Below are 24025 nucleotides of genomic sequence, written 5' to 3'. Positions count from 1 at the left end.
TCGACCCTGGTTTTTTTTTTTTTTTTTTTTTTTTTTTTTTTTTTTTTTTTTTTACATTCTGAAACATTGAAATTTGTTTCACCAGTTTCAATACACGAATATACAGTAAATTGCTCATAGGTACGTTGAAGATGAAGACACTAATGTCAAATAATGTTTACACGACAAGCAAAGTTCGATGTAAAGGTGTCACCATCCACGACACTATCGTATACTATCAGCCCACTTGCTTTATAGTGTCTGTAAAGATACATATATATATATATATATATATATATATATATAGATAGATAGATAGATAGATAGATAGATAGATAGATAGATAGATAGATAGATAGATAGATAGAGAGAGAGAGAGAGAGAGAGGGAGAGATGGAAAGATATATAGATAAATAGAGAGATAGATATGTGTGTACACTTTGATTTCATATATTCCAGCCTTTAGGTTTCCATACCAATCCAAAAACTACTTTTCATTTTAGCATGTTTAGATTTGTTGCAATTATTTTTTTTAAAAAAAGCTCGGAACCAAATAATTTTATTGAGTAATGGAAAGTATTTGATTGAAATTTTATATGTTACTGCACAGTAAGCTCTACTTAAAGTGCCATAGTAATGGGAGCTGAACGACACATCGGACCAAAGAATACTTGGGGCCAGTCTTCACCTCCATGGTACAAATCTGTTCCCATAACCGCGGGGTGTGTGGCACTATATGGTGGTTGCCCCGTTTGTGTAACAAACTCATGACAGTACACCTAGATTAGCTAGTGGTCTAAAGAAAGTTGATTTTTGGGTGGCCATTTTGGATTAAAGTTTCTTATATTGTCGTGATCTATTCGCAATCATACAACGTCGAAATGTTGACACATTGGGTACGGGGATTCGAACTTGTAACCGCAGATGATTGTATAATTTATCAATGAGGGATGTTGTGTTAATGCACGAATGATATCTTAATCAATCCATCTTAGTTTTTTCTTGCCATTCATTAGCATATTTACTTGGCCCTGTATAAAACTTTTTCATAATATATCCACCACCGGTTATTAACCACTTTATTGAAACGATCACAATATTATATTTTAGAACTGGCCTTTGAAATTAATTCTTTATTATATTTGCTTTCCAATTCTTTTAACTTCGTTTGGAAACATATTTATTTGGCTTTGTACATACTGTTAGACTTCAGTTTTTCGTTCTCTTTGCCAGGGACGGCGCCAGAAACGTTTGATGGGGTGGGCAGAAAGAGGCGGATCTAGTTTCTGGGTGGGCGGACAATGAAAATAAGAACTGGGCAATGTATATATATATATATATATATATATATATATATATATATATATATATATATATATATATATATATATATATATATATATTGGGCAATAATTAAGTTTCAATTTTTATACTGTTTAGTTAGCTAAGGCTCAGACCGAAATAGGGGAGGAACAAGGATGTGGAAAACAGCTGTCTTGCCCTTGTAGAAGGTATAATTCCGGCATCCGCCTGGTGGGACTGAAGAAATGCAGGACTTAGGATGGACTGCGTGAATTAATATAGAAGAACTGCCAGGGGTATTATAGGACAGATGATTCAGAATCTGACGTCAAAATTACAAAACTCAAAATGGCGGATCCAATATAGTGATTACAATTAGAAAATGTATTCTGGTTTGAAATTCTCTGTACTTAGCCAATCGAAATTATAGTTGGTAAGGGTTACTACGAGAAGGTTGCAGATCGATTTGAAATCCCTCTCTATTGATTTGAAACCCCTTTATCTTAACATAATGCTTGATTAAAATGAATCTCTCCACCTCTCCCTATTCGAGGTGCTTATGTATAGTGAGTCCCCTTGCCTCTCAGTATGTTAGAACTTCACATTGCCTCAATTGTTATAATTATTAATTTATTGAGAAAGCGCTTCACAGTAATATTTCGCAAAAAATAAATAAATAAATAAATAAATAAATAAATAAATATCATAAACATTGGAAAACGCTTGACAGTAATGACATTTCGTAAAAAAAAAAAAAAAAAAACCGCATAACGATGCATAAACATTGTTTACACCAAGCTCACCTTATTACAGAAATAACTGTGACAAATCGCAAAACACAACAAATCTTCTTTCAAATAAATGTTTTTGTATCACGCATATCTAATAAGATTTGCAAATCTGGGAGAAGAAAACTGATTATGAATCAGCTATTTGGATCTAAATTATATTATTACGGAGATGTAAATTTATGTTATAGTTGTTGCAGAGGACAGTAGCAGTAAAATATATCAAGAAGTTTTTCCACGACCTAAACACGAACGCATCAAGAAGCTGAATCCTATCAGTTGTTAGTGCTGAATGGTTTCTATTTTGAGGTACTCTTTTGTTCGTAAAATAGGTTGAAAAGTTGATTAATTTTGACCACTCCACGAATCTAATAACAAAATAAAAAAAAAGTTTTACGTCCCGTGATTATGCCGACTAGGTTAAAGGAGACGGTGATGATGAGAAATTAATGAAATGGTGGAATGAAGAAAGTGGGAGGAAACGGGAGAACCCAGAGGTAATCCATGCACAAAGTGTTTGTCGACTACAAGGTTCACATGGCGCGGGATGGGATCGAACCCAAATTTCATGCACCAGAGTTGAACTTTCTACTACTGAGCTACCGCGGCCCCCAATAACAAAATGGATTTTGCATTAGACGCTGGGAGAAAGACCCCTTGAAACCATGATCTCACAAGACCTGATCTTAATTTTCCCGAATTTGATGCTTTCACAAGGACATTTTCAGATTAAAAGAGGATGGTTTGGGCTATAGGGCCAAATGTTCTATTCTTTTCCTGGAAAATAATTACCAACGGTGATAACAGAACACAATTTTCAGAAGTTAAAAGCTGTATGGTGTAGCTGTGAGTCAGATTTATTGACTGTGAAGCACTTTCTACTGTGTGTGGCTGTAAACGCAATAGTGAGAGATGCAAAGACTCACTTTAATCAAACATCCTATTAAAATGAGTACAGAAGGGAGTTTCAAATTGGTCTGCTACCTCCTCGCAGTAATCTCTGCTAATTATTCTTAGCTAACTACAGAGAATTTCAAACCAGAAGACATTTTGTAATTGTAATTATAATTGTGTTGGATCCGCCATTTTGAATTTTGAAATTTTAGCGTCAGATTCTGAATCAGCTATCAAACCCGCCCACCCACCCCCCTCTCGCAGTATGTTTTCTTCTAAATTAAATGGTTGTTTCGGTCTGTACTTAGAGACCAGCCCTAAGGTTCAAAGGGTGGTTTCTACCCTTAAATCTTCATCATTGCTGAACCCCCCCCCCAAAAAAAAAAAACGTATCGATTACTTTTCGATGTTTTACAAGTATGCAAAGTTTCATTCAAATCGGTGAGGGACACTTCCGTAAGTGTCCTTGTGGGAAACGAAAGTAATTTTGCATTGCTTTTCTTCCTCATAACGTTTCAAAACTTTCGGGGGAAGTTTCAGTTCCACCTCTGCACTATCGACATCACATCCATTATGTGCAAGTGGTTCAATTTTCTGAAATGAGAGGAAGTGTTCACTTTTAGGATGAAGATTGCTTATCCCACTTATAATCATTGTTCATTGCAGAGTTAAACAGGGTTCTAGAACCTATTACATTACAATCGATACTAGCACCTATTGCTTTTGAAGTACAGGTACACCTTTATTATTCTACTTCTGTTGGGGTGGGCGGATGGGTGGGCGAGACCATCCATCGGGTGGGCGGTTGCCCACCCCCGCCCACCCTTAATGCCGTCCCTGCTCTTTGGGCAAAATGGAGAGCTCTTCCTTTGGTTTATGCCCCTCACTCTCCACAAAGCAAACGAAAAATAACATAAACAAAGAGTTTTTTTTTTATTTCAGTCACAATAGTTATTTCATCTGGCTGCACCCCAATGTCTGATTTGTTTTTTCTTTAAACACCTAACTTCCGTACATTTAATTCTTTCATTATTTACATCAACACGGTTCCGTATAGTAAAGGTAAGTTTAGTGAAGGCACGTCTTGTTTAAACTTTTTCTTGGGTAGAATATTTAGAAGCTCACATTTTAAATTATGTCCATAAGCTTCGGGAATAAAATGATCGGAATAGACGCTGGCGTTTTCAACTTTAAAGATATCTTTCCGACAGCATTTCTTTCGCCAAACTTTCCGCAAAGAACCGAGGGAAATACATGATAAAAACTTTGGAACCGGTAGTATTTCTACTATAATTGCGACAAATACTTAGTGTAGAATTCGACATGCTTATAGGCTAACACGAGCACTACAGTAATTAATGTTTTCTTAATACAGGAAAGCAAGAATCACTCACTTTCCTGCAAAAATCAAAGAAACAAACAAGGGTGACAAGAACCTGGGGCGAAAGCTGTTTCTGCTCCCGCCGTGACGTCACAATTTTACTGCATCTTCGGTTTTCAAAGAAGGGTAGTTATGCCGCGACCTTAAAAGAGGAAAGAAACAGTAGGGTCGGCGAACCTTGGAAGCAGAGGGCAATTTCGCACACTGGTCAGATCAAACATTTCCGCGTAACAAAACGAAGGTCCCCCTGTAAAACCTCTTCATTTAAAGTGTTATTGTTAGTATCATAAATTTGCTGAAAGCAAACAATTTGAAGGGTTCGTCGATAATATCTGCTTCTTTTTGTCCTGCGCCCGCCTTCCAAACGAAGAGGTGAATTTTACAACATGACTGCTGTATAATAAGCGAGCGATTGGTAAAATGGTAAAAGTGTATTTTTATGTGTATGTGTGTGTGTGTGTGTGTGAGAGAGAGAGAGAGAGAGGGAGAACGAGAGAGAAGACAAAATTTTATTTGCAAGATTCCAATTGCCGTTTTCAGTTAATTTCGGTTCATATAGCAAAAAGAATACCGCCACCAGAGAATCCGCCATCTCAACCAGAACTTTCAACTACAGCCTGTAATGAGTGTAGACCTTATCCAGTTTTCAAATTGAATAGATGGGGTGGTAGTTCGGTTTCTTGACCTTGTAAAAATCTTCCCTGTCTTTGATTTTGTTTGTCATCATTCCAGCCAGAAATGAAAAAAAAATGAGAATTCCTCAGTTTACAGCAAGGGGAATTGGGGACAAGACATTAAGGATGATATTCCTGGAAGCTCATGTATCTCGATTGATTCATTCAATAGACAGAGGACACTTTTCTATGAAGGCTTTTCAACATGTTTTCTCACAAAGGGGATTTTCCTTTTGCAATCTATACGACCACTGGCAATTTCAATCTTGGCCATTCCCGCCAGCGTTTGCATTTTCGAGACACGAGACGGGACGAGACATTTCACAAGGCGTCCCGTCTCGTCTCGTGTCTCGTCTCGTTTTCGAGACGGGACAAGCAGTCTGTCTCGTCTCGTGTCTCGTCTAAAAGGGTTCCGTCTCGTCTCGTGTCTCGTCTCGTTAACGAGACGAGACGAGACGGGACACGAGAAATGTCTCGTCTCGTGGCAACACTAGTAGTTAGATCTTTCTCACTCAGAAAAAATAGATTTTTGTTACATTTATTGATTTTGAATACTACTTTCTTTAGCTTTTAATTGAGCGAGCATGTGCACATGGTTATTATGGTATGATTAGGAGGACCTAGTATATAATCTGGCCCAAGCGTAGGTATACACCCCTGCATTGATCAAGTATAACATTCTAGTTTATCGGTTTACTTGATTCGGCTCTTCCGAGCTTCAGATGTAAGTAAAAATACATTGAGAGCATAAAAATAAAGAAACTAAGTCTACCTGATGGATAACAATAAGAAATTATATAAAATGCAATAAGCTGATCAATACGGTACTGTATACCTACTTTTGGGCCACTCTGTATACAAACTGAAGTGTAAGTAATGGCTATAAGAAGAAAGAATCCAGACGACAAATGGAGCAAATTGCGATTAACTGTACTTTTTCTTTGGAAACCAATACACGGTGCTAATGTCATAATGGTTTTATTCACCGGAACACTAATACTTGGGCACATTACATAGATCCCACTTCCAACCACTCTCACTTTCATAAACAATTAAAACTGCACACTGTAATCACACCTAGAGACTAACACCACAATAACACATACTAATGAGGAGTTGTTTGAACAATAAAAGTGTCATACTCAGCTCATTCGCATGTACACTCTTATGAAATTATTCAAGCACAAATTAACATCGAACTCCTCGATAATCCGCACAATAGCTATATCTCTGCGTTTCACCTCCAGAAAAGTGGAGCTTATGTATGGGACCTGGGTGGCTTAAACATAAGCAAAATAAGCATGTGCTCTTATGGCATAAAGGGAAGGAGGGACCTCAGAAATTTTCCATAATCTAATTTATTATTATCCATGGGTCATATGATGCAATACCCCAAATAGTGTCGATCAACCAGGATCCGCGTCCCACATTAAATTTTAAAAAATCATACAGACGCTATACACAATACTAACAAGAGCACTCAGAGTGCAGACCTCCTTCAAAGAGCCATGAAACCGATGAAAAATCATTGCTCCTACATAATTGAAAGGAAGAGAGGTGTGGTTCCAAATGTAGACATTAGCTTTGTTATATTTTAAACATTCATGGTCACAAATTCCTCAACTGAGCATTCATTTTCTCAGTTGAAGTATTCTGAAAATCTCATCATAAGAATTATGGAACAAAATAGGCTGGATCCTTATCTCTATTAAATACAGATGCAGATGTGTTATGAAAGATTGCTTTTGAGGATTTCATCAAATACTTTGCAATTAAAAAGATATGACTAAAGTTTTCAAATAGAAATAAAATGAAAATATGCAAAAATAAACATTATTTTCCATCTTAATGTAGGTTTGTTTTATTTCGATAAATAAAATTGTATTTTATGGTTAATCATTGTTTATATTTTGAATTACATATACAAAGTAATAATGAACTACGCCGACAAACTGAAAAACTATTCATCACATTAAATTAAGAAAAAAATACATATGGACCTGTAAGGAAAAAGTGCATAAATGCACAGAGATACGTGCATTTCTGGATGGCATATGAATGACTTCCTTTACGCCGATATGAAGCCCCACTCCAAAGTTTGTCATGTTTGAAATAATGCGTTTTGATGTTCATGTTTTAAACGGCTTAGGACAGCACAAAGACTATTCATTTTTCCCCACAGGTCTATATGATGTTTTCTTATTTTGATGAGAGGAGCAACCTCTTACAGTTTGTCGGCATGGTTCATTAACTATATATTCAGCATATATCTGAAGAATGCTGAAATTTTGTACCATGCAAACATAAACAGGGGTATATAGTTTAACATGCTCTTTAATACCACCAGATTAACAGTGTTCCCAATGCAACATTAAGTTGTATCTTTTTAAACAGCATTACATTAGGTTATTACATATTTCAAATCTACATATCAAACAAACACTTAGAATTTTCCATTTATTTTAAACTCTTCCATAATAAGGACACTACAATATCACAACCATAAAAAGCAACCAAAGGAGGGCTCTACAACAGTAATAACAAAGTGAGACAGACGGCATAACACGCACTCAAAGTACTTTAACGTCGAATATTGTAGTCATCACATGACGCATTTCCAACAAGAAGCAAGAAAGTCACAAGAAATTGATTTTTTTTTTAAAAAAAAAGAGCTTTATTTCGAAAATGATTTGTAATTCGAAAAACTGTTTCGAGAAGTTCATATCAAATTACGTAGATAGTTTTCAATACACATAAAGATCATAATGATTCCTCAAACCACCCCAAAGATATGGAAAAAGTGGTTATTTCTAGGAACTTTTTGATTTATTTTGCTTGTGTGACATTACAACAATGCTTTTGTTCGGTGTAATTTCAACAAATTCTTGAGATTACATAACTTTGAGCAGTGTTGCAAACTTTGCCATTATTTATCATATCTCCAGAACGGTTTTAGATAACAAGTTGCTGTAAACCATTATCATCTTCATATCGATTGAAAGCCACTTATGTAATTGAATGAGATACTTACCTAAGAAGTTTTTGGAAATAAGTGCTTTTTTTTTTAAAAAAAAGTAAAATTAGAGAATCCTTTGTATATTTGTTCCTATCCATTCAATATTTGGATGTGCATTGATCCATTTGTCTTGCTTCCATTTTACTAGTATAGAGATCACCAAAATTTCGATGTGTGTGTGATAATGTAGCGTCCTTAGTTTGCAACACTGAATAATAAATCTGATATTTTAAGTTTACGTTTCACAACATAAATTTGAAATATATAATAACCTGATGTAGTGCTATTTGAAAAATATTACTTTATGTTAGGTTGACAACACTATTAGACTGGTGGCATTACAGGATATGTGAAACAATGTCTCTCTGCCGATATTTGCACGGTATAAAATTTCAGTAGTTTTTTGTTTATTAGTTTAAAAGTTAAAAGACGTATCAAGATAATATATCTGTAAGTGCTTAGAGCCTCTAAGGATCTTAATCCGCCCTGCGTAGCACGACCACAAGACTAAAATTAAAACAGAAACACATTGACACTGGGAGGAAGTAGACATCTATTAGAGAGTAGGCATCTCATATAAGATAAATAATACATGAAAAGTATTTACCTTGAAGAAAGCCTTCATGATCAGTTTCAGAGGGAGATTCAAAGGAAATGGAACGTTTCTCCAAATACCAGTCTCCACCAGACCCGGATGCAAACAGTTCGCGGTCACACCTGAAACATAAAACACATCAATTGAAACAAACTAAACATATAGCCAATTAACTAAAATACGATTACAACCATTTTAATATCTTTCCTGAGTACGCTTATGTTCTTGTACGAAGTTAATTGTTGTGTGTATTGTAACAGTAAGATCCTGAAGGATTAGTGCATTAGGGTGACAATGTCTAACCCTAGGGAAGCGTGCACAGAAAGAAACTGTGTTAGTGAAAAGATTACTGAAATCCTCATGTTTGTACTGTTAGTTGAGGAAAACTGGTTTTGGAAGTTATAGACGTTACGCTGCTGGTGTAGAAGATGGAAAGATGTCTTTTGCATAAAGAGAAACTTAATACTGTTGGCATTGGCATTCACTGCTATAATATTGGATAAGTCGACCGATGGAAGCTTCGCCAGAAAGTTCTGGATTGATAGATCAGCAGGTTGTATAGATAGGGAATGTTGTAACTGCTCAATTCTAGTGTTGAAAAAGCGGCTAGAAATAATACTGGCTGCATAGCTTAATAATATCTTTAAGGTGGATCACTAGGTGTTCTCGATGCTATGCTAAACGCTGCTTGAATAGTAACGGCATTGCCAGATAGTGTCGAGGTTTACTGATGCCAGATAATAAAGGGAGTAATCATGGAATTCTGCTTAGATACATACTGCAGAAATTATTTTTCGACCTTTACCGCGATTCCTCTTCTCGAACTGCAACGCTAAAATCCAGGAATTTTCTTATTGTGACTACTACAGTAAACGTACAAATTTAGCAAAAACATATTAGGGCGTTCTGCGTAAGTTTCGTCTCAGAATCTATTTCCTTAAATGTAAATTAATATTTAAATAAAATATGAAACATAACACGAAAAATGGTCAAACAATAAATCTATTTCGTGATAAGGTTGTTACTTTAAAATACTTTACGCACACAAATAAACATTTCATGAAACTTCTAGTAAGATTTACCAGCAAGTGCCATCTTGTGCGCTCATTGTAAAAGGAATCAAATATTTTCTTTTATTTTTTACATGTTTCGATATCAGGAGACACAATCAAATGAATGAGTGTCTTGTGCTGTAGCTGAAACAACACTATCTTATAGTACAATATTTATAATATGTAACAGTTCATTGCGCAGTAGTTTAGACAATGAGCAAAAATATATACTGACTTCCGGGTGGTGATCCACCTTAAAGGTTGTTGGCAGGCAGGTGCCACATGCTTCTGCGCTGTACACAGATTTAGTTGTTGATGCTGATGGGAAGCTGCAGTTGACGAGAGATGACAGAACAATTCCTGAAGGGGGGAGGGGTGTAGCTGTTTCTTTCTTTCTTTCTTCTTTTAAAAAAAATTTTCGCAGACGATCTTAATATCTTATTCCTATCCAAGTAGATTCATTGCTAAAGGCAACAGCGGTTGAAGTCGAAGCCGACAGGCATGGAACATAATATGGAAGCCACATATCGCACCTTTTTCTACTGGTAACCTCATCGGCATGTTAATTGTCCATTTGGAAGCTTTGTTACCGATTGAATTGAACTGAGTAGCGTTAAGCGTCTTTTCAGCACCGACGCTATATGAGACAGGATCTACTCTGATGTAAGAAGAGGTAGCCCTGGATCCACAGCTGAGTAAACTAGCTATTTCTGTCTTGAGCAGTATCATTCTTCCATCTACGAGTGTGCTCGAAAGAGAATCAACATGCACGGCAGTGCATGGCAGCCAAGTTCCGCGGAGAAAATGAAAACTGGCCTGCACTGCCGTAAGCATATTATACACGAACAAGAGTTTTGGGTAAAATCGCCGATTTCGAGGCTTTGTAAAAACGATTCTATTAATGGTAGAAACATGAAATTTAGAATTTAAGGAGATATCGGAGAGATGTACTCATATGCCAAATCTCACATTCCCACCTTCAACCATGTTCGAGTACTGGACCCCCAAAATATGAACTTTTCAGGCTCACTGACTCACTCATCAAATTGATTAGGTACTTCCCAATGAGATAGAGACACGAAACTTTGCATAAAAGTATCCTAAAATATCTTGAGTATGGAAAAAGTCTGAAATCTGAGGAATGTGCTATGGGAAATTTTTTATGGGCAAAAAACTATCCTTAGCCAGGTAAAAAATCGTTTCACTCACTCACTCATAAAATTGCTTAGGTACTTCCCAATGAGACAGAGACGTGAAACTGAGCACAAAGGTACCTTATAATGACTTAAGTATGCAAAAAGTCCGAAATTTGAGGAATGTCCTATGGGAAAGTTTTTATAGGCAAAAAACTGTCCTTAGCCAGGAAAATAATCGTTTCACTCACTCACTCATCAAATTGATTAGGTACTTCCCAATAAGATAGAAACTTGAAACTTTGCATAAAGGTACCCTATAACGACTTGAGTATGGAAAAAGTCCGAAATCTGAGGAATGTGCTATGGGAAATTTTTATGGGGAAAAAACTGTCCTTAGCCAGGAAAAAAATCGTTTCAGTCACTCACTCATCAAATTGATTAGGTACTTCCCAATGAGACAGAGACGTGAAACTGAGCACAAAGGTACCTTATAATGACTTGAGTATGGAAAAAGTCCGAAATTTGAGGAATGTCCTACGGCAAAGTTTTTATAGGCAAACAACTGTCCTTAGCCAAGCAAGAAATGGATTCACTCACTCACTCATCAAATTGATTAGGTACTTTCCAATGAGGTAGAAAAGTGAAACTTTGCATAAAGGTACCCTATAACGACTTGAGTATGAAAAAAGTCCGAAATCTGAGGAATGTGCTATGGGAAATTTTTTATAGGCAAAAAAATTTCCTTAGCTAAGCAAGAAATTGATTCACTCACTCACTCATTAAATTGATTAGGTACTTCCCAATGAGATAGAAAAGTGAAACTTTGCATAAAGGTACCCTATAACGACTTGAGTATGGAAAAAGTCCGAAATCTGGGGAATGTGCTATGGGAAATTTTTATGGGGAAAAAACTGTCCTTAGCCAAGCAAGAAATCGATTCAATCACTCACGCCTCAAAATGATTAGGTACTTCCCAATGGAATAGACACGTGAAGCTTTGCATAAAAGTACCCTATTACGACTTGAGTATGGAAAAAGTCCGAAATCTGAGTAATGTGCTATGGGAAAATTTTTATGGGCAAAATTCTGTCCTTAGCCAAGCAAGAAATTGATTCACTCACTCACTCATCAAATTGATTAGGTACTTCCCAATGAGACAGAGACGTGAAACTCTGCACAAAGGTACCTTATAATGACTTGAGTATGCAAAAAGTCCGAAATCTGAGGAATGTGCTATGGGAAATTTTTATAGGTGAAAACTGTCCTTAGTCAAGCAGAAATCGGTTTACTCACTCGCTCATTCCATTGATTTCGCACTTCCGAATGAGATAAGACGTGAAACTCTGCATAAAGATATCTTATAATGACCTGAGTATGGAAAAAGTCCGAAATGTGACCGATGTGCTATGGGAAATTTTTTATAGGCGAAAAATTGTCCGTAGTCATTAGGTACTTCCCAATGAGATGAAGATGTGAATGTCTACACGAAGGTAGCTTATAATGGCTTGAATATGAAAAATATCCTAAATTTAAGGAATGTGCTATGGAATTTTCTATGGGCGAAAAACTGTCCTTACTCAAACAGAGATCGGTTCATTTACTCACTCATCATTGATTAGGTGCTTCCAAATGAGATAGAGAATTGAAACTCTGCTTAATGGTACCCACCTTACGTAATGACCTGTGTAAGTAAAGGTTCAAAATTTCAGGAATGTACTATGGGGATTTTTATGGGCGAAAAACTGTCCATAGTCATTAGGTACTTCTTAATGAGATAAAGATGCGAAACTCTCCATAAAGGTACCCTATAACGGCTTGAAAATGAAATTTGAGGAATTTGCTATGAAAAATTTTTCATTGGCAAAAAAACAGTCCTTACAATCAGAAATCGGGAACGATTCCGCTATTGAACACATCATGTGCATAGTAATAATGTTGACAATCATCTGAGTGGTCGAGTTGGTGCCCTCCTCGCTGGTCTATTGGCTACCACGTGCGCCTTTGGTGTATGGGGTCCTAAGTTCGATTCCCGGTGGAAGAGCCTTTGGAATCTTAACTCTCCTCGATGTTTCTGTGTTCGTGTCCCTGTCGTTCTAGGTTAATAGAAAATCGAGCTAAGGTCACTGAGAAAAATCCGTTATCCGGACAGCGGTATAGTGTACAAATATACGGGATCCTTATGTTTACTACATAAATCAATACTTAATATACGTTATTCATATGGTACATACGTACTGCCCTCTTTCCCGCTTAGATGTTACACAATGTCGCTGCAGGATGTCTGACATCTAACAGTCTTCCGTACATTACGTACGTCAGCTATGTTACATACGGCCATCTGTATGTGAGATCCTGGCCGCTTACATACAGGCTTTTCGTTCGTGCGGAAAGTACGTTTATTCGGAACACTTATAATTAAGTATGTTTAAAATATACTTTTTCAGTTACACGTTTAGTGTACGTTAAGTCCAAAAACTACAGGATTTACACATGTAACCAACGTTTTTACGTACGCTACATACAGTTTCTTCTCAGTGTGCGAGTAAAATAAGTGAAAGCTAGTAATAAGTAGTTAAGCAAGTTAATGAGTCACGTTCTGTGAATCAGTTAATTTTAAAAACGTGGGCTAAGACACGTACATACTGCCGTAAATTTCGTGGTTGGAAACCCAGAAAAGAAAAGCCAATATTTTGTCTTTTTTCGGTGAAGATATTTTCCTTTATTGCAGTCATTGGTATTAAATGGATATTGAAATTAATTTGATAAGTAAGATATTGTAGAGGTGAGAATATTTAAAATTAATGAAGTTTTCGAAGAAATGAGAAATTCAATTGTTCGAATTTATGTGAGACTAGCTACAAAATGTAACCGATTTCGTAAATATATTGGTACCACAAGTTATATTATAGTTACCACAGTCGTTATATAAAAATTGTCTTGATGCTTCGTGTCTCTATCTGTAACAGTGTGAGAATCTCTTACGTATCAGTATTTTCATCAACAGTGAATTTCGTGCCTTTGCTCTTCATATTTCCTGAATTTGCCTTCCTTGGGATTCGCCCCCACACCCTCGCCTTTACTCGGCCTACTTCCTCACACCTCTTAAGCTTCCCGAATTTCAAGTTTCTTTTCCTATTTCAACTAAAGATAAGATTTTGTATTCCAGGAAAACGCCTATTTAAATAACATGATGATTTCTTAATCTCTCTTTAGACTCCTTAAAAATTAAAAATATTCAATTTTAGCAATTTTTCTGTAGGTTAGTCCCGGGAGGCTACAATCGTGCCAAATTTATCATTCTAATCCAGCCGGAAGAGCCTAAACATTTTGGGGTTTAGGAGACGTCCAATATAAATAACATGGAAAAGGTTTTTCAGTTCCCCATAAAACACTCTGAAGTTGGAAATTTTCATTTTTACTGACTTACTTAGGTAATACTAACGAAAACGTTGAAGCGTACCGAATTTCACGTTTGTATTCCAATTTCAAATACCTAAAATATGAGATTATAAGTCCAAAAAAGGCCTATTTAAATAGCATGGGGAATTTCTTCCTCTCCCCTTTAGACTCCCTAAAAATTAAAAATATTCAATTTTGGCAATTTTTCTGTCAGTTAGTTCCGTAAAACTACAATCATGTCAAATTTAATCATTGTAGCCCTATAGGAAGTGCCCTATAATTTTGGGGTGTAAAAGGTGTCCCATATAAATACGTACCATAGGAAAGATTTTTCAGTTCCCCATAAAACCACTCTAAAGTTGGAATTGTTAGTTTTACTGATTTACTTAGGTAATACTAATGAAAACGTACAAGCATAGCGAATTTCAATTTTTTATTCCAATTCCTAAAACATGAGATTATATGTCAAAAAAGAACCATTTAAATAACATGGGAAAATTCTTCATTATTTCAACTTTCCACGTCAACCGGAAGCACCTCTTTTATTTATGCCAGTTCATGTAGCTTTATATACAGTTAGGATGTTGGTGGCAAATATTATTAAGTTTACAAGTTATTTGAAAGGTGTATATCATTGGAAGGAAAACTCGAGGCAGTATGAACTCCGTAATTTCGCAATGTGGAATGGTAGAGAACAACTAAGTATATTGAAACACCAGCCATGTCTAGTGATGTAGCAGCGAGGATTCAGCATCAAGGGTTTTGGGCCCTGTTGATACTCTTCGTATTTAGGTAATGAAAAATGAGATATTAGCGACCGTGATTTTGTAGTTCGGGTAAATGATATAGAATCTCGTTTGGACATAACTCTCTGACAGATATTTAATAGAATAAATCCTCCCTGCTGTTCTAGTGGCTAGCATGTGCGCCTTTCTTGTACAGGGTCTTGGGTTCGATTCCCGGTGGGAGAGCCCTTGGGAACTAATGTTGCATGTGACACATTATGACTCCTTTAAAATTGTACAATTTTAAATTTAAATCCAGCAATATGCCACAATTGAGAATCCCAATATATGATATTGACATAGTGAACTACAAAAAGAAGTGAAATATGAACAAAAACACCAGAGGTGCAAAAAGTGCAGCCAAGTTCGGCAGCCTCAAAAAGTGTTGAGATGAGGATGGATGAGCAAAGTTCCTTGGCCACTGCATTTGAAACAAACACTGGAACTTGGCGCGAGGTGTCAAGGAAAATTATTTTAAGGAACCTTAGGGATAGTGGTGGTGGGTTTAGGACCACCACCAACTTAGGAATATCAACTATGCTACGGCGCTAAGGCACATATACATTATACTGCAGTAAGATTTGATGGTTCGAAACCCAGACAAGGAAACCTTATATTCCTCCACGAAGTGTTAAGGTAAATGAAGTTAACGAGCCTTAAGGATGGTGTTTGCGAGCGTGGTGAATTTGGGGGTCATCACTAGCCTTAGGGCTGAAATGTCCCGGCCGTAAAACTAGGAACAGACATCTTAATGTATTCGAATATGTTAGACACCTCGCGCCAAGTTCCAGTATCCCTTTCAGATGCAGTGGTCAAGGAACTTGGCTCATCCATCCTCATCTCAACACTTTTTGAAGCTGACGAACTTGGCTGCACTTTTGCACCTCTGGTGTTTTTGTTCATATAGATATTACTGGTACACTAGTGCCAACAGGTGTCTTCAGAGAATACCTAAATGACACACAGAATCTAGCTAAAAATGGCTAAACTACTTTATAATTATAGCTAAAAGAATTTAGCAATAAAACACAAAATATCCCGTAGTTTTATTGTACAGCTACAATAAACTGTATTCTTCTTCCTGGTATTTATTTATTTACAAACATGATATTAAGTACAGCTGAGCGCCAGTTTACACTGCAATATCTTACAAATCTAAGAGATGATAATAATAATAATAATAATAATAATAATAATAATAATAATAATAATAATAATAATAATAATAATAATATCAACAACAAAATAACAATATGTAAGTTATAACAAGAAGGTTGACAATAGCTGACTAAAGTTTATCCACCAAAATGACGTCGTAGTGCAGAGTTATATGCAGCTTCAGAATGAAATAAATCTATGGGTGTATGTGACAATTCGTTGTATAGTTTAGGAAGCCTGTAGAACAGAGAACGTTGAACTATTGAAAGTCTAGGTCGTACTGTATGAAAAAAAAAAGTATGTGTTACGCAAGGGTAAAAGTGAGGGGCAACGTTAGGGAACGCCGTCCGCCCACTTCCAGAAAATATCTGTGGCGTCCCCCCACTTACTAAAAGATATTACAATGGGCAAAGATAGACACGGGGTACGGCGTGACGTCATGTGTTCCGTTACATTTTCAAATCCACTTTTACCCCTGGACGTGTTTGTCTGAAGGGAATTGTGAGAGTACCGTTTCAGACCTGAGTTGACCACGTGTGAGTTTATACATATATTTGAGGTCACTGATTTTATGACAAGTGTCAGGTAGTTGAATATTCAGTGTTTGTAATAATTCGTGTTTTGTCATCGCACGTGTGCGAGGTACTCTAAAGCGTACTATAATTACAAAAAAGAAATTTAAAATTGAGTTTAGCCGGGATAGCTTTGTAGGAGCTGTCATGGTCCAGATACGTGAACAATATTCCACTTTAGTAGAAATTATTATCTTGTAGAAAGTTGTTAAGGAACAGATGTTCCGTATTTCTGTCAATCTGTACAGATGTCCTAGAAGACGCACAGAATGCTTTGTGATAGTGTTTATATGTTCTGTGAAAGTTAGTTTCGTGTCAATACCCGATACGTGAATTTTTTACATCATGCGTCCCTTGCTTTATTTATAAAGTGCTATACACCCCTTGAAATCTTTTCTTCGTCCTCAATCGTTGTAGTAAGTTGATTGCATGTCGGTAGTACTATTATTCTAGCACAACATTAAAAGAACAGCGTTCACGTTTTTGGGGGTGTTCCCGTGGTCCGATTTTGTCGGATTTTGAATATGTTATTCAGTAGTAATTCCTGAATCGAAAACTGTTTAAAAAGCTTGTGTTGCAATTTTGCCCAGGTTGAGGGTAAAATTGCTCTAGATTTCCTGGACTAAAACATATATTTAAAATTCTCATTTGCAAATGAAGTCCTCGAATAAGTTAGCTGTAGGAAAGCGGTATCTGCAGAATTACCATTTGCCATATCACCGAGCTAATAAGCGAGATTGATAAATAAGATACGTAAAACATATCGTGGTTCTCTTTTAATACATAATATTAGAGAAGTTTGAATTGGAGAAGGTAAGCTCTACGACTAAGCACTATTGGCTAGAAATAGGCAACTTCGAATGTAACATTTTAAAAAAAACTATAGCTAATAGCTAATTACCTATTTATTGGTTACAAATCGTGTGAAAATTGTTAATTTAGCTATAAAATGGCTAATTTGTCAATACTGTATATATAGAGGAACAGAGAGATACAAGGTCTCTAAGGGAGCCAAGCAGCAGAGATGCCAGAAGTGATCTTCACACGGAATTTTCTCTCCTGCAGAAAGCATTGTGCCAGTCTAGTGAACGTATGAGAATCTTAGTGATACCGTACATTTTGTAGGTGAAACAATGACATATATGTCGAAAGGTTTTTAGAACTTCGAAAGGACACCCAAAGTATGAGGTTTGTCGTTGAAATTGAATGTAATTTGTTCTACAACTTTTGTGTTTTCAACAGTATACAAGTCAGGCAAGGCGAGGTTCACATTAAGTTAATATATTGGGAGAAGCACAATTAATTTTCTTGGAATCGAACAATAATAGCAAAGAATAGTAATTCATATTATGTATATTTAGATAATCATCTCGGTGCGCCTACATATATTTAATTATACGTAATGATCTTGGTTACTGCTTTTGAGAACCCATGTGAAACTATGATAGTACGACATTATTGGATGAACGGACAATTTTTATTAATAAGATAGCAGAATCGAACGAATAGCAAAATGGAATCAATAACTAAACAACTTTTATTAATAAGGTAGCAGAATCGAACGAATAACAAAATCGAATTAATAACGAAACAACTTTTATTAATAAGGTAACAGAATCGAACGAATAACAAAATCGAATCAATAACGAAACAACTTTTATTAATAAGGCATTAGAAGACCAGGTAGAAAAAGAAAAAGGATAACTTCATCAAACGGTTTATCCAAATTCAGCTTTGGTAACCTACTTGCCAATGCATGTACTTGTAGTTAGCAAGCTTATTCTTAGGGAAGAATGCTTTATCTAGGGAAAGTATGTGACGGACTCATATATGGGACGCTCAGTGCACAAAGAATTCGAGTCCACTCTTAGTCATTTTCGACGTACACTACAGTACCTTTTAACCGAATCCAAATCAACCGAATTTCCGCGATAGCCAAATTGCTAGGGAAGCTTTTCCTTTTTAAAGAACAAAAAGTATATTGCAAGCGATGATAATAATTAGAAATAATGTAAGTAAAGGCTAATAGTCGCCGCAAGAAACAAACCCCTTCACTAGAACATCTCTTCACTTTCAGCCTAGATATACTTCGAAAAGGATTTAAACCATAGCAAAGAAATTATGCATAGCTGAAAATGCTTAAAAAGTATTTTAAAAATATGCGAAGTAAAAATGTTCTTATCACTAGAAATAGACATATGTTAATAGTAATTCATTTGTCACTGTTCACTGTTGTTTACTGTTTTTCATTTTTCATTACCTTCCAGACGGCGAAAATGAGTAGTAAAAACACTGTTCCAAATAGCATTTATGTCATCTTTATCTGAATTGAGTGCCGGTTTCTCCTTAAGAATATATTAAGCTTCTTTAATTTTCCGTTCAGTTGCTGTTTTTTGCTTTTTTGATCAAACATGAATTAGCAATGTTGTGGTTATTTTCTTTGAAATGTGATGCCAATCCAGATAACTATTGTAAGCTACGAGCAGTGTTTCTTCCAGACATATTTTTTGGGGGTGCACTTCCCCCCCTTTGGAGCCCTGAGAGTGCCCTCCCGGAGGAGACCAAAACAATAGGTCTATAATGTAATAATAAATAGAATAGTACCAGCAGTGCCCCCCGGAACATTTTTTTCTGAAAGAACGACTGGCTTCGAGATTTGGATGTAAGAATGTGCTCAACGATTCTGGTACAAACATTCCTTTTTGTTTGGCCTATATATATTTGGTCACATTGCCATTTAACTCGATAAATTCCACTAATTTGTTGGGGATCAGTAAAAAAATATTTAAAATTTATAATAATTATTTCTATAGATTTAGGAGGAACTTAGAAGACTTTGATGTTATATTTATGCAATGCCTTCTTAATTTTTGCAGAAATACGTGGCATCAGAGGGACACCAATCCATTTTTGTCTTCTTCGGCATTTGCTGTTGGCTGATGGTGGGTGCCGTCGATCTCTGTTGTACCTGTTTGTACCACTTCAGTAATGAAGACTTTTGAAATGGAACAGAAGAAAATCGGACGGTGCAGTGTCCGAGGAGTATGACAAATGCAATAGTGTTTCCCATCCAAGGCGTAGAATTGTTTCCTGGGTCATCTTAGCCACGTGGTGTTTAACGTTGTCCTGTAACAGGAGGGCCGCTTCGCGATTCAGAATTGCTGGCTCCACTGTTTTGAGTTTTTCTTGAACACAGCTCAACTGCCATCTATGACAGTACACAGTTGCATTGATGCTCTGACCATCTAGTAGCAGTTCCCGATGCACGATGCCGCGAGCAGTCCACCAACACATAGGAGGGCCTTCTAAAGCAGTGCTGCTTTCGGCTATTTTGGAACCAATTCATGGGATGCTAACCAATGATGACGGCGCCGTGGAGCTTCGTACAGGATCCACTTCTCATCACATGCCAACATCCTGTCCAGAAATGGCTCCTCCTTCAGACGAGACGGAAAAGAAACACAGGTGTCTGCTCGCGTTGCCTTCTGGCCCGGAGTCAAATCATGTGGGACCCGTCGACCCAACTTATAGTGCTTCCCAAGTTGATGGAAGTGCTGCCGAATGGTTTCTCCACTCACATCCCAGTTCCGCACATGTCTGACCACTGTTCGCCTCAATTGCTGGCTGAAGGTCTTTATTTTGTACATGTGTTGGTCTTCCGACACGTGGTGTGTCTTCGAGTGTTTCGTCACCGTCCTTAAACTTGTTAAACCACCGCTGAACTGTCCTCGTATTCACGACACCCTCACCAAAGGCCTGGCATATCTTCCACCCGCTGCAGCGGCATTTGACCCCAGTTTGAACCCGTACAGCATACACCCCCTTAGGACGCTCTTTGGAGGTCCCATGTTCACACTGTCCTTATGCAGGTTCACGGTGTAACTGAATTGCCACAACCAGGTAGTATGTTCGATATTCCCACACCAACAACTGACCTTCGCCTTATCTCCATTCGCATTCAACTCACGGTGTGAGGGCCAATTGAACACAGACCTCCACAAAATAGTGACATAACTTTCTTGGTTACCTTTATATAATAAAGAACTAACTTTATGACTTAATCAGCCAGAAGGTCATGGCTGGAGAAACTAATAGACTTTGCTGTTACGCAAAAATATATTTCATTAATATTTTTATTTCAATAATACATGTTATGAATCATTATGTTTTCATAATGTCATTCATACTTCAGACGTAGTCCGGGGATATTCTACGTATTTTACCTTCGGAATGTTTTATTAGAGATGCTAATTTTTCTGGAGCAAGATTCTAAATAATTTACCCGATCTCGAATTTATACGAAAGGACGAGCTGTAGTCAGTGCGTCGGACAGACGTACCGAAGAAAACTGGTTTTCAGATCCACCGAAGATCTCTATTGTTTCACGCCTGGAACACTCCATTAGGCAGAGACAAACCTAATCGAGCGAACTATCAAAACCTAAATTTATATCTTACGTTATATACCAAATTTTCTATTTTCGACCTCTCTTTCAGTTTTCTTTTTCAGTTTTACTTGTGCCTTCGTTCATTACATTTGATCTTTATAATTGGAAGAGCCATACAAATTGCACTATATTCATATGCGTACATAGATTACAGGTGCTAGAAACTCTAAGACCACTAAACCCCTTTATGTTGCACCCTTGGGTTACTTGGATGTTTGTGTCTCTGGATCGATAACATCGATAACAATGCGTCGGTCCAATACCAAAACCGCGAATGTGCAAATTTTGCTATTTTCATCTAAGTGCAGTTTCATGTTACTTTTGGCACACAGATTCCAATACCAAAGTCCCATTTGTGAAATATGAGTATATTAGAAGTTATCGTCAATTACTAAAACATGTACCTAAGTCTATATACTGATTTTTCAGGGTAAGTTGAATATTAAAATGCTTATAGCTCAAAGTCAAATTTAGCACATTCGCGGTTTTGGCATTGGATAGACGAATGCAGCCATAAACTGGCATTAATCCTTAATTCTAAGGTACAAATTCCTAGCAATCACGAAAGTCGGGAAAACTCAATTTCTTCTTTTCATGGCAGACAAATAAACATAAAAGTCAATTCGTTACGAGATGAAGAAGTTGTGGAATAGATCTATAGACAACAATGTACTACTTCATAAAATTTGACAGAGTCCCTCACGAATTAATCCTCTTGTATGATCATATACAGATGCCAGTACTTCTATACTATTTTGGAGAGCTCCATAGAAGTCCGTAGAAGTATTTAATTGTTCTATAGACCTAAATAAATCTTCGTGTTTTTTTTTTTTTTTTTAAGTTGGTAATTTTGAGCTTCAGATTTATTTTCACGAAAAGGACGAGTTGAAAGAGGCCAATTTGAAGTAACAGAATGGTAAAGAAAGTTTCTCATGATGTAAGCCAAAACCTAATTTGCAATCGAGTACGTTTCGTGATGAAGCACCCAATTGTTGTAGCTCGATAGGTCATAGCTTTTCAGCTAAAATTCCACCTTATAGGTCCGTATCCAGAGGGGGTCTAGGGGGCCGCGCCCTAAATTTTTACTGGCTCCCCTAAAATTTTCACGGTAGGCTTGCAAATGAACTATAATATGGTTGGATCGCCTCCCCCCCCCAAAAAAAAACTTCTACCGGCTCCCCTACATTTGTAGACTGGCTACGGGCATGCCTCCTTAGACGCATTAAAGCAATAGAAGTGGGCATTAACAACCTGGCCCTCTGGAATATACTTAGGATGAGCAAATTCCAATCATCGAAGAAAACAAAAGTAAGTATCCGTTTGGTTGCTCTTCTAACCCGCTTCTCTTTCATCGGCTTTGGAATTGCTAAGTTGTGCTCCAGAGTTATAAAGATTATTGTTTGATTTCCTAATCGTAGTTGTAGACCCAGCTTTTGCCGTCAATGATGACCCGTGACATGAAGATTAGGGTATACAACATGTTCTGAAGAAGATTCTGCCTGAATTCGACACAATATTCCTTTTGGTTTGGAGCTAGAATCCTGAATACAAATTTTTACCAATGCTGGGCGTCTTGACCACAATCCATATTGAAGCTGTAAACGTTGGTACTAAAACTCATGTAGCATAAAACTCAATATTTACAAAATAACCTTAATTGGCATATAACCGTCGAAGGTCATTGTTTTTGCAAACTGGAAGTGGATCCGTTAATTTCCCTCTTTTCTCATGTCACTTAGTCTTGGAACGTTGAGTTGCCATTTCTTATTTCAAAGTTGAATAAATCAACACAAAATGTCTAATAAAGTACCTTACAAACTGACAATATAGATTAATTTCTTTTTATTGTAAAACTTAAGTAATTTCCTTTTTCTCCTTTATCAGGAGCAGAGGGAAGGATTAAATAACGGACGCGAGACGACAGCAGAAAAGCTCTTTAGTTGTATATTCAGTTCTTCAGTACATACACAGCAGGACCAATGAGAGAGGCATGGCGTCTGCAGAATTATGAAGAGATGTTGGAGAGGTAAGGACCAGAGTTTGCTTTATTTAAGGGCTTGAACCAAGTTTCCTGTTTAAGGATTTTTGGTTTCGTTTGTCTTGTTTCCACCCTACAAATCAAAAAATGTGTTACATTGAAGAAAATAAGTTAAGAATAAATGACACTTTCTGGAAATTAACCTAACATTTTCATTAAGTTTCATAAATGGTAAGCCATTAGAGATCCTACGATACGCCATTGCTACTTTGCTTGGAACATTCACAGAGAGTAGTATACTGATCAGTGTAGTGTTCTTTTTTCTATGGAGCTGTTCCAACGTCTTTGTCATTCTGTCATGTAAGGCTATTAAACAAAGAGGCCTATATGTTATTCTAGTTTCTCGTTATAACTTATAAGAAGCGTTACCTGTTCCTTCGAGGCGCCTGGCCAGCTCTCTGGTGAACCAAATGTTTGCGTACTTGGAGACGTAGTAGAGGTAGGCAGGAAATGTGGTAGTTGGGTTGATATTATCCAGGTTCACCCTTGCCAATCTGTAGAGTTCGGAGGCCACGACCACGATTCTGCTGGGCGCAGATTTCTTCAGCAGCTCTGCAAAAAACAAACAACATTACTCAATAGATATAAAGAAACTAACTACTTAAATGGATCTCCTTATTTTATATATATATATATATATATATATATATATATATATATATATATATATATATATATACCTTACATAGCATGGTTTCAAACAGGCAAGTAATGTTTGATAATCATAATTTTGTTATTGTTATTGGTGGGAATTGGGGTTCCTTTTCAGCATTAAGGCTATAGAAAACGTGCACCTACACCTTAATATG

At 36.8% G+C, this 24025-nt stretch overlaps 1 protein-coding gene across 2 annotated transcripts in view; it reads right to left on the bottom strand.

The window, feature by feature from the left end:
• The window catches only part of LOC145666929 (retinol dehydrogenase 14), an 81759-nt gene that overhangs the window by 6897 nt on the left and 50837 nt on the right, over positions 1–24025 (bottom strand). For both annotated transcript variants that reach the window (XM_081734532.1, XM_081734531.1), the window contains exons 5-6: positions 23586–23768; positions 8642–8751 (exon numbers count right to left, since the gene is read on the bottom strand). In XM_081734532.1, coding sequence (XP_081590658.1) covers positions 8642–8751; positions 23586–23768 — 293 coding nt within the window. The remainder of the gene's footprint in view (positions 1–8641; positions 8752–23585; positions 23769–24025) is intronic.

This window comes from Thermobia domestica, chromosome 12 (assembly GCF_964235325.1).
Source record: "Thermobia domestica chromosome 12, izTheDome1.hap1.1, whole genome shotgun sequence".
NCBI lineage: Eukaryota > Metazoa > Arthropoda > Insecta > Zygentoma > Lepismatidae > Thermobia > Thermobia domestica.
Note: the sequence above shows the minus strand (reverse complement) of the source record. Positions and strands in the feature narration are given on the sequence as shown.